At 39.3% G+C, this 12,600-nt stretch overlaps 1 protein-coding gene across 9 annotated transcripts in view; it reads right to left on the bottom strand.

Moving 5' to 3' along the window:
* Window positions 1–12,600, bottom strand: part of LOC124170070 — a 154,283-nt gene that overhangs the window by 66,799 nt on the left and 74,884 nt on the right. For 6 of the 9 annotated variants that reach the window (XM_046548764.1, XM_046548759.1, XM_046548758.1 and 3 more), the window contains 2 exons: window positions 6,640–6,777; window positions 4,056–4,289 (listed from right to left, as the gene is read on the bottom strand). The exons of 1 other annotated variant lie outside the window; for it this stretch is intronic. In XM_046548764.1, coding sequence (XP_046404720.1) covers window positions 4,056–4,289; window positions 6,640–6,777 — 372 coding nt within the window. Of the gene's footprint in view, window positions 1–4,055; window positions 4,290–6,639; window positions 6,778–7,456; window positions 8,731–12,600 lie in introns of those variants that run through there. 2 more of the 9 variants (XM_046548767.1, XM_046548765.1) reach the window with 2 other exon arrangements.

Raw genomic sequence — 12,600 nt, 5'->3', positions numbered from 1 at the left:
CATTGAACGAATGGTGCAGCAAATAACAAACAGCTGCAGGATGCGTGAATTTCGTAGAGATAAAATGAAAAACATCAACATCCATAACATTTAGTCCAGTGATGTGGCTTGGTCGCCTAGTAAACTTCTTGAAAGATCCACCGAGGCAAAAACAATTCCAGGAACAAGAAACTTCCATTGTTTTGTGCCTTTATCGGATAGAAAAGTAGCTGCAAAGTTCACTGGCTTGGATGACGAGTACAGCATTATATTTGATTTTTGTTCTGAAACAGTGGATTTCCCAGATAATTTGGCAGTTGGTTAATGTGCAGCTTGTATTTACAGCAAGCAGTGTGGTACATTGGACTAGTGGAAGCTCTCAATCATGAAGGAGGTGATATTTCAGTTAAATTCATGACACTTAATGGGCCCTCAACTTCATTCTCTTGGCCATAGAGATATGATGTTTGCTGTGTGCCACTAGGACACATTGTGTGTGCTTAATTCTCCTGCAGCCACGAGCTATGGGAGATCATACTACTTCTTGAGGGAGGAAGTGGCCAACATTCAAAAAAAATATTTTAGACTTTGTGAAAAACACTAAGACATCTTAGAATGTGGTCAGCCAGTTAAAAAGAGGAGGCTCACTTTCAAATCAATTAGTAGGGTTGTTAATTTAATTTTACTGTTTTTACCTAAATTTCCAATGATATAGAATGACCAGATGAAACATTGAAAGGGTGAAGTACCTGAGAAATTTCTCAATTCAAATGATATGATGACGGTTCCCTTTGACATTTGATTATGTACATTCCTGTGATGTCAATAAATCTGGATATGAAATGAATCTGGTCTTTGGACACAGATTACAATGAATGTAGGATATAATAGTGTACCATGGATCATGCAGTTTTTAACATTAAAACTCCCTCTGCTCGAATAGTTCAGATAGCACGAAATTACAGTACGTGGGGGAGTACATTCACATGATTGCTTATGTGTTTCCTACTCTAAGAGTCAGTAGCATACGCCATAGTGAGATAATGCATGCTCCAATATTGTTTAATCATGAGTATAAGCTTATATCTCCTCTAAATCGTGTAATATCTATGTGCCTTGAAAAAGAGCCTTTTTTTTCCTGTGACCATGAATGAGTATTTTTTTTACTAAAAGGAACGCCGGACTCACGATTTTTTTTCACCAGGATCTTTGCTCATACATTAATGATTACTTTAAACTGAACCATGAGTCTGTATTCGCATGGCCTTTCCCTGTGGATGCTGACAATGAAAAATGGTACAAGCGAGATTTTTTTGTAAACTTTATTTTTTTGCAGCTGAATTACTTCATGCAGTGAATATTAAATGATAATCGTGGGATCATTATGAATCAATTATCTTTAGAAAAAAAATCATGCCTTTTCATCTCACAGGAATGGAGTTATGGATGAAAATAAAAATCACCATGTGTTGCACGTTGCGGCAATTTAGGGGTCACACCCAAATTTCAATTGCTCATATTTCATCAACAATTGAAAGTTGGGGGCTAAAAGTGTACACAATCTCTAATCATACCAGAATAAATGACCTTGGCAAGTTTCATGAAAATCCCAGTCGGTGGGTGTCATAGCCTGGATGATTTGAAATGGAATGACCCCACTGGTAAATGATCGTCGCCGGCAATTGTTTTTCGCGATCGCGAGGAGGATTCCCATCACTATTTTTAATCACTTGTATGTTCGCTTTTTCCGTTGCTAAAACCGTCACTAAAGACCCCGTATCAGCCAATCGGAATGCAATTACTGATTGTTGATAGCCATTAACCTTTGCAATGTGTTGATAACATCCTCAATAGAGTGCGGAAGAAACAGGCCTTATCAATGGTGTCCTCTCTCTCCCCCATCAACACCCCAAAAAATTGGTGCAGGATTCCCTTCCTAGGGAAAATTTCTCATTCCGTTACCTCTTGCTTCCCGAAAGAAAAATACAGAATCGCCTATTACACCCCCTCAACTCTCAAAACATTGCTGTCCAACTGCAAAGATCGTTTCCCACCAGAAAGAAGAAGTGGAATTTACTGCCTGAAGTGCGACGATTGTGACATGAGATACATCAGCAGAACGGAGAGAAGTGTTAATATCAGAGTGAGTGAGCATCGCAACTGCTTCAAAAAGAGGAAAGTTCATTCCAACTTCGCCAATCATTTATTAGAAGGTAAACACAATAGTGATTTTAAGCCAGATATCCTACATTCAGAAAGAAACAGGAGGAGACTCGATGCCCTGGAAATGTTGGAGATTATACAACATTTAAAGAACAACACCCCCCTTGCCAACGAACAAGTGCTCCCCTCCCACTCCCCTCTCTTTTCCATCCCCATCAATGATTTCCTACAGTGACAACCTTTAAATTTTCAAGTGCCTATCCACATGTGTGCCGTTAAAATTTCCAAGAACAAATACTAAGCAGTGCCTTTACCAAAATTCCCCCAGTGACCCATGTCCTTCCACAGCTGGACTCAACGACCTTCCATAGACTATTGTCATTTAGAAAACTCAATGTACCCCGCTAACCCTCTCTTCTCCCCCAACACCGCCACCTTCTTTAGCTCTCGTCTCCTCACCCACTTTAACCCCGCCCTCCCCTGGCTGGTAAAAAACCCTCGTCCCAAACCAAGGCTGCCCCTTCTCCCTTCTCTTCCCTTCCCCCCCCCCCCTTTCCCTATTTCAGTCCGTGTTTAACCCTCACCCCCGCCTCCCAACTAGTCCTTTTCCTTTCCGACAGATGTCCTCACAGTCACTTGTGTACTTTGGGTATAAATGTATGATGCATGCAGGTTTAGTCACCTGATGATGTAACCAAGTTACGAAACCCGGGTCGTGCCCATAATTAAACAATCAGTGAACCTTACAAAGTTTTATTTCCTTAATTCCAATATGGAGAGGTTTCACAAAGTAAAGCCTGAAGTTATTAGTTATATTAGTAAAGAGTTACATTGGTGAGATACCGTGCTCTTTACACTAACACATTTCAGTGAAAACTGAAGACAATTAAAGGATAATAATAAAAATAATAATTTTATTTGCCAGCAGACACAATACACTGATGTGCACAGGGCATGTACATGAGGCACTTCAAAAAAACTAAAAGGACATACCCAATCACTCAAACTCACAGAGGTTCATCTCAATTTGTGATAAAACACAATTATTCGTTTATGATATAGAAACATTGATCAATGAGATATAAAAATAGTGCTTTTTTAAACTGAGGTAGTCTCCTTTCATTCTTAATAGTCAAGGGTAAGTTATTATAGATTTTTGTACACATTGCCCTAGGTCCACTAAGTGTCAAAGATAAGTTAGATGGTTGGACATGCACATTATTACGTCTCTTAACATCCTCATTTTCACACAGATAAATGAAGCTGAGAAAATCTTCAAACGAAAATAATATCCTCTATGGGGATGACATTTAAAAAGCCATTCTCTTGAAAACGCTCCCAGTGGGAGTGAAATGTAGAAATGCAGAATTTTCAGAGACTGCCCCCTATCCCTGCTTGAACGTTATGTGGAGGACATTTCAAGTGCAACAATCCGTCCGTCAGATGGGACGTTAAGCCGTGGTCCCCTTGGCGCCTTTCGTTTAAGAGCAGGCTAATGCCGACACCGGGTTTCTCTCCACCCTTCCTTCCATACCCTTCCCTCATGGCGCAAATGACCTCAACTGTCGGTTGCCTCCTCCAAATACCATACCATATCTTAATATGCACTTAATATATACACTTTGAAATATTCCTCGGCAAGGTAAATATCGTAAAAAACCCTAGGATGGACAGTAGAACACACAAGATAAAGATTAAAAACTCACAGTTCAGCTCACACAAAAATTCAGCTAGTTGTGTGAGTTTTTAATATATACTTATAAATCCCTATATTATACAATATATATATACATATACAAATAAATTCACAGGTAAGGAAAGAAAGGGATAGGAACATGTAATAGAAAAAGGACGAGGACAATGGTGCTGTGGTAGACATATATAAATCACACATCTCATGACAGTGCACTCACCTTCCGCCCGAGGCCAGATGGAGCATCGGTCCGAGGGGCAACAGTTGGTGGCGACGAGAGGCGCTTCCTCTCCTCTTCTCCCCCCCTTCCACTCCTCCCCCCCTCACTCCCTTCCTGGCTGCTGACGCTCTTCCTCCGAGCCTTCAACGGCTTCCTCGACATGGCCGTCTCCTTGGAAGGCTTGGATGGAGGTGGGCTCGTGAGGCGCAGGGGCTTAATAGGCACCGAACCTGACTGAAAGACAGTTGAAAACCAGCAGTTTACTCTCAGCAACGACTCACGGGGTGTGGGCAGCCAATGAAAAATTCATGCACAATAGGGTGGTTTCCCATTATTTCTTTATTGCCTAAATCGAAAGATCATTACTCCTGGAGTACATATTTCATGCTTTTAGTTTTTTAAATGACGATATCCATTTTTTGCCATTAAATGAAAAGTGAAAAATTTCAAGCGTGCATAAACGTAACTAAGTATTAATGCTGGGAAAACCGTGTGTGACATCATTCTAGTTCCCACTGCCGCTAGTGAGGTGACCTTGGGGCGACGGTATGCGCTTTGCTGCAATGCAGGCTGCTAGCAGGTAGGAGAGTACCCTGCTAGCAGGTAGAGCTTGGCTTAAATAAGGATTATTATTACTCTATCAAACGAAGGAGACTTTTAGACTATAGGCAGTTTTAATAGGTGATTCTTAAGAGATGTTTCCCTGAGCTCTGTGCCTTGTGCATGCATTGCTAATCTCAGACAATGTAAAACTCCTATCTACTCGTCTAGAAACTAGTTCCCTGTGAGGTAACGTGGAGTGGCAATATGGCCTTTTTCAATTGCAGTTAAAATTGCCATTCGTCTTCACTGGGATTTCTAAAACCAAATAATTTGTATTATATGAATACACTAATGGTGGGTAACGATTCGCAATCAATGCCTTTCGTTTTCTTTGATGAAGGAAACTACCCTTTTTCGTCATAAAACCTTGAAAATCTCTCAAACTTGATTTTATAACTACGTTAGACAGATTGAAAGAAAAAAATCAAATCTTACAAGGCCCAGTCGCGTGCAAACACTGTCCACGCATTTATCTGCGCACGTGTATTCGAAAGCGCAACTATTAATTGGTCCGTGTGTGCCATGGCAGCACATTGACTTTAAGCCTGCGATTGGAAGTCATTAACCCTCAGGCAAAAACTCAGGCACTACTTCTTCACTTCCCTGCCATCCTCCATTTTCCCACTCACACCCTTTTATCCGGACATGAATTTTGCTACTTTAAGTGACGCAATAAGAGATAGCACTGTCATTGCTTGCGTTTGCATTCAAGGCATCTGTTGCGTTTGTTACATTTTTGTTAACGTGCGGCCGATGATTGTTACGTGATAAACATTTCTGCCTTAAATGCCTGCCTCTACAAACCGTGAATTTGATGACATTTAGACCGTGAAAACCTGGAAAAAAACCGTGAATTTCTTAATGTAGTTAGAGTGGGAACCCTGTAATGGTATTCCCTGGTGATCCGGCCTTCGATTCCTGTTTTTAAAATACTTTGCATATTTCAGAACCGTTTGTTCGTTCTTTTCAACTGCCGTAAAGCAGTGGTAAACCTGAGTGAGTGAGTGCTTGTGCGTGTGTTAGTTTCAAGTTTGTATTTTCAGTTAGTGTCTTATCTTGTCCATCACTCCCCGTGTTAGCGTTATTACCTCTCACTCCCATCCGCCCATCAAAGACTGGGCCTTGAAACATGATCGAAATACATATCGATTTTTCTTTTCACATGTCTAGCATATTTCTACAATAGGGTGGTTTCCTATTATTTTTTAATTGCCTATATCGGAAGATTATTACTCCTGGAGTACGTATTTCACGCTTTTAGATTTTTAAATGACGATATCTATTTTTCACGATTAAATGAAAAGTGAAAATTTTCAAGCGCGCGAAAACGCGATGGGGAAGGAAATCTCTCCGTGTGACGTATTTCTGGTTCCCCCTCCCGCCTTGTGAGGTGACCTTGATCGAGGCTCTGAGCACTGAAAGGACGCAGGATGCTAGCGGGTAGCTGAGTACCTTGCTGGATGGTAGCGCTTGGCTTAAAAAAGGTTAATTAATACCTTATCAAACGAAGAAAACTTTCCGACCTTAGCGAGTTTTAATAAGTGATTATTAAGACATGTTTCCCTGATCTTTGTGCCTCATGCATGCATTGGTAACCTCAGACGATGCGAAACTCCTATCCTCTCGTGTAGAAACTAGGTCCCTGTGATGTCACGTGGAGAGGCATCGCATGGGCGCCAATCTGGCCCTTTGCAAATGAGGATAAAAATGGACCATTGCCATTCATCTAGACCGGTATTTCAAAAACGAAATAATTTGTATACTATGAATACAGTAATGGTGGGTAACAAATCGCAATCAATGCCTTTTGGTTTCTTTGATGAAGGAAACTACCCTATTAAGTTTGAGAGATGTCTAAGGTTATAATGACGAAATTCACGGCTTATTCACGGTTTTGAGGTTTTCACGGTTGAGTAGGAAGCCTGATTGAAACAAACCCTCAAGACAGAGTCCACAACAAGTATATGAAGGAAGCACTCACCACCATCCCGCGACCCGCGATCATTGTGAGCAATGCGATGTTCGCTCGGATGCACAACGTCTTGAAGACTTTGAACTCCTTCACCTTCTCGACGCACACCTTGCAAACAGCAGACGGGAGACCCTCATCCTTGGACACCTTGCAAGGAAACAAAAACAAATGAATGGCATTTTACCACATGGTAGCTACAAGATTTAAAATAAGGAGGCAAAAACTGATAGAGGTGGATTAATTCTGTTATTTGGGAAGCAAGATAACTAGGGACAGGAGAAGTAAGAAAGAAATTATCAGCAGAATAGCCCAGGCGAAGAGAGCATTCCACCAAAAGAGAGACCTGCTTACAGCAGAAAACTTAAATATGGTTAAGTAAAGAAACAATTTATAAGAACCTACATCTGGAATATGCTCCTATACGGAAGTGAGGCATGGACAATGACCGCAGCGGAGAAAGCAAGGATAGAGGCCTTCGAAATGTGGTTCTATTCATAAGAATGATGAATATCAAATGGATGGACCGAGTTAGTAACGAGGAAGTCCTAAGAAGAGTAGGGGAGAAGAGAAGCCTCATGAAAAACAAAAATAAAACGTTTGATAAAACGTTTGTTAGGCCCATTCTAGAATACGGGGCATCCAGGCGAAAGTAGGAGGTGGGGGTCATATGGAATTGGAGTGAGGTGAGGGGGAGAAGTTTATGTGAACGATTGAATGAAGGCCGATATAACATAGGAAAGGAGGAAATCTGCCCACCAAAATTTCCATTGTAAGATTATAAACCATACTTTGCTCAACAACAAAAACGTCCACGCTAACCACTCACCTCCATCTGAAGCAGCTCCTTGATTACTTCCCACAATCGATAGCCATGATAGCCTTTGGGATCGAAAATGTTGACCAAATCTTCGTCTCCCACTAGACACAATCGACAGACTAGTAACCTTTCGCTGTCACTGTGGAAAATGTTTTGAACATCCATGTTTATGACGTAAAAAAAACTTTTATCCCGGAAGGAAAATACTCACTTCATTATAGAAAATGAAATTGATGCTTCCACGTCAATTTCGGTAGCCAGGAAATATCACTCGAATAAAACCACAAATAGCATCCGATTTCATGCAACGTAGGCCCCTTGCAGGATTACTTTCACACGGATGGGAGTTGACACAGTTCCTCCAAGTATGATGTCAAGGCGCGGCGACACTTTCTTCTGGCCGCAAGATCACAAATATGTACGCGAGCATGGGCATTCGAGCCGTATTTACATGTTTGTTAAAACTTGTTTCGACCTTTTGTACTAACAACAACCTTTGCCTCTACCATTCTAAGACCGTGGCCCCTACGCGTGCGTTGGCGCGGGACTTGGCATCGCGCATTCGCTTTTAACGTTTGTCATTGGTTTTTTAAATATACTTCTTGCCGTGTGCGTCGCTACCAGCGGTGTTCTAATAGCGCTAAAATATGATTTGCATCAAGATGATTATATGAGCTTATAGGATGGTAGTGCAATATTCCTACCACAATCGGAAAAACATATCCAGTAAACATATCAGTAAATGGAGATTTAATATTTAGATTCGAAAGTGACCTATGTAGGCGCTGTAGTATTACGCATTTGTTAGCAAAGGGTCAAGTATGTGTGGATTGTTTTGTTGATAATATTGAATATAAAATGTGCGATTTACCATTCTTTTTGTTATCAATTCTATAAAATTGTATTTCGCTGGAATATTCGCCTTCGCACATAACTTCTGCCGTCTCCATGTTTAAATCAACAATTGAAGTAAACAAATGTTTGCTGCAAAACCATTTCAAATCGGTGTAATAAGTTATGGACAATTTTATCGAGAATGAGATAAGATTGTTAAAGTAAAGAGAAAATGAAGAAATACACAACTATAAGGTGTGTTAAGACATCCATTTCGGGACATCGGGGCGAGGTAGGTTGACAGGATGAACACTCTTATTTGGATATTTTATCAGAATATTGCACTCGGGTAAATCTTTTGAAAAATATTTGACTTCTTCACGGCTCTCAATGAAATTATTGATTTAGTTATTGAGATCTCAAACCTATTTAAAATAATGAAAATTTAGAAAGATACTTTTAATTTTAGAGTCAAGAAAGAAATAAAATAAAGAAATGGAAGGCATACGAAGAATGTGAAATGAAAGAGAGTGAAGATAGAATGAGACGAACTGCATAAGACTTCATTGGGTTAAGACACCAATTTGAGGACATCCGGACAAGGTAGGTTGGCGAGATGAACAGTATGAATGGAATGCATAGTGACATTTTATTATTCGGGATCAATTAGTTCCAATTACTTTGAACATAAGAAAGAATGTGCATGATGGCATTTTCCAGAAAATCTTTTATGTTACTCTCGACGGCTTTCGATGTTACTGTTACATTAGTTCTTCATTTCTAATTTCGATTTAAAGTAATATAAAAACTTTAAAAATCAGATAATTACCATCAGATAATTGGAGCATCAATAAGTGAATGGAAATCGTTTCATTTTCATGTAATTGGAAACTATAATGTTGTTGCACTTAATAAAACAAATGAAGTGCATGAAAATAAATAGACAATAATAACTTTATTATTAATTATATCATTCGAAGGGCTTAAAATATTAAAAGACGATTTTTTTGCCAACCAAGTAGGCTCTGGCATTTCGCTAAAAGTAGATAAGAAAACTTTTGTTATGCCTTCAGTTCACAATAAAAATTATCGCTGAAAGTTAAAAGTCCGCGTATTGATGATAGAATAATTGATACATCCACTTGGTGGAGGTTGCTCTTAAAATTAAAATAGATTTCAAAAATCCACTCTGTCAAAACAAAGAATGTGTAAAATAATATTGAAGGATAATGCGATTTTTATAAGATAATAACATTAATGCTCGCAGATCTTTATGCATCAGACTTGCCTTTTAGAAAAAGCAATATAATCTTACATTAATCACATTTTCGGTTTTTGATACTTTAAATGTTCTTTTGATAGTTATTTAAACTTTCATGTTAATAATTTAAGCAGCCGTTGGATATTATTTTCTTTTTTTTTAAACGTGGCAGTAAATAAAAATTATTTTTTTACCCTTATATTATTTTATTTCCGTTTTTTAACTGACATATTCATGCTATTGATGGAGAAATGGGAGTTTATTGTCAATTTGTTACGACATAAATTCATTTTATTGGTATCAATCAATTTTTAAAATAGAACAATGAACGATTCCTATTAAATTACCACTGTTTCCTATTCTATTCATTCATTTCCCAAACATCATTCCCTACTTCACTTTTTTCAACATTCCCTTCCCGATCAGTAATCCTTCCTTCCATGCCTTCTGTCTTTATCAAATCTCATCAAGAATCTGCTTCACCTCACCCACCATGCCCAGCACTTTGTCGTTCCTCCTCCTCTCCTTCTTATCTTCATCATACTTATCTTTAAACTCTTACACAGCGATCCTCTCACACTACACCTTTCTGTACATGAACGCCTAATTTTGTAACGCAATACTCTTCCTGATTTCCTAACTGCTGTATCCGTACTACTCTAACGTGCTGACCAAATAGTTGACTTACAATAACTGTTCGTATTTTCCCCACATACTATTACCTTAACCGTAGATATTCATAGCTCTTGATGCTATGCAATACCGCAAAACCATGTTCGTCTTCTGTTTGATCCTCTATTCATATTCCTCGCAACGATTGTCCAACGCATCCCCTTTAGCATCTCGTCGCTGTCTCGCTAATCAACGTCTGATCATCCGCGAGCATCACTGATTTAAACATCATCCCTCCCAGTTTTGATTCGGTTGGCAACTCATCCCGCGCCCATATTAAACTTTTTGGAGCAAATTTGTCAGAAACCTTACCAGTTTTTTTACGTTAGCTCTCACACAAGTAACTGTCTTCATCTGCCGCAAAGTAAGAAAGGGGTAAACCCCGCAAAGACAAGAGCACAGCTAAGGAGAGAACAATCATATCATAAGTGCATAGAAAACTAGTATTTTAAGCGTAAGTTTTCAGTAATTACATACAAACTCTGCTATTCCCCAAAACGAACATTTAACATAAAAGGAAATAAGTTGAAAGGCGTGTGGCAGCGCTAAAAATCGGTGTGAACATAACTGTGAAAGCACAAGCGATGTTACTACGACGATATGAAATTCAAGGCAGCGACGCCTTTCACGTCAATTTGATTATAGTGGTAGTTGCAGTATTAAGATTTAGGGTGCGTCGACGGCTAGGTCATTTAGCACCACTACTTTATCATTTAATTCAAATACTTCGATGTTAATAGAAGAAAAAGATACCCACTTTACATGTAGAAATCGTTAAATGGGTGAGCATACTTGAATTCGATTTAAAACACATATTAACTTTAACTCCGAAGATTACGATGTTACTCCGACGACACATAGGCAATTCAAGAGATTCGGGCACCTTGCACATAGGCTGACCTGCCGTGTCGGATAGAAGGGAAACCACTCATTGGCAGAGACGAAAACATATTGTGGCGGTAAAATGAAGAGAAAGCCCTTTGCACACTTCCGCAGATTTTTTCTTACCTCTTCAGAGATCTAGCATCATTCGGAACACCGTTATAAAACTATGAAATCTTAAACGAAAATTGGAAACGGGGGGAATTTCAGAGAGGAAAAGGGTCGTGGTGTAAATAATTTGCCGGTCGTCCACGAAGTAACGCGGCAACGCCTTCGCCTGTTGAGTTTTTTAACGGTCACTTATGCGATGCAAATTGAACTGCGCGCTAGTGCTATTAAAAAGGGATGTCAAGAAAGCAACATTCTGGTGATTAGGATGAGTAATTTAATTCTTTCATAAATGCATTTTTTTATTTTGCTGACAAATCTCGTGTTATTTATATTTTGTGGTGTTGTTTCATTTACATTTTGTGGTTTGCTACAAAACGTATACATTTCCGTAAACATTTACATGTGTCACAAAAATTTGATTCTAATGAATGCCGTCACCACAACTTGAAATTCGAAACAGCTTCTCAAGCTCGAGAAAAAACGTACTTCTCCACAAGAGCCCATGCTTAATCGTTCTAAGTTCACCGTCAGGTATTTAAAAAACGGCACATCGGATTCCCTTTTTCTTTAGATCATCGTAGGTGCGTCTTTCAAGAAATAATCGACCAATTGCCTATCAATTTCTTGTTAGCTTAAACTAGGCGCTCTTAGAATCATAATATTCCAGGAGGGCAGAGGAAAATTAACACGTTGCGTACAGATGGCAAGAATTCTCGTCATTTTTTTCCCTATCGTTCCGGACGGATGATGAAGATTCTCGTTTTCATTTAGGCGCGTCAACCTAAACAATTTTAAAGCGTACAGTACGTATTCGTTAGTACGTTTTCAGTTGTTGTTCGTTATTCATAATGAATTGTTGCATAATAACGTTTGATTGGATGAAGTCATATTCTAAACATTAGCTTTTTTACCATGTTTAAACCAAAGGCATAGTGCCCTAATAGGCACATATTTTCCAATCTCGGCGTTCCTAGGTATTGAAATACCCATACGCAATACCAGTACGCAATGTGTTAAGATGGGCAATTAGCAGCCTTGGAGGCGAGAGAGAAAAGTGAGGATGAGGTCATGGAGACATTTGAATGGTGAGATGCGGACTTCTCTCCTCGCCCCAAAACTGCAGATCGTGCCTCGGAACCAACCTGCCCCTGGATTTCTACACCCGAGTATTCGTTTTCTTCCGTTGATTACACATTAATTGATTTTACGTTCAATACATGTTAACCTCCCAACCTATTTCGTCTAAAAGGAAATGGTTAAGTTATAGACAATATTCGGATAATATAATTAAAAATAATTATTTTAGTCATTTACAGCAGGGGTCTGCAAAATACGCTGGGGGCTTTCATCCGGCCCGCGCAGTCGTTTCAAGTATCGAATATCGTATGCTTCA

Source organism: Ischnura elegans, chromosome 13, assembly GCF_921293095.1.
Source record: "Ischnura elegans chromosome 13, ioIscEleg1.1, whole genome shotgun sequence".
NCBI lineage: Eukaryota > Metazoa > Arthropoda > Insecta > Odonata > Coenagrionidae > Ischnura > Ischnura elegans.
This window is presented reverse-complemented; position numbering and strand designations above follow the sequence as displayed.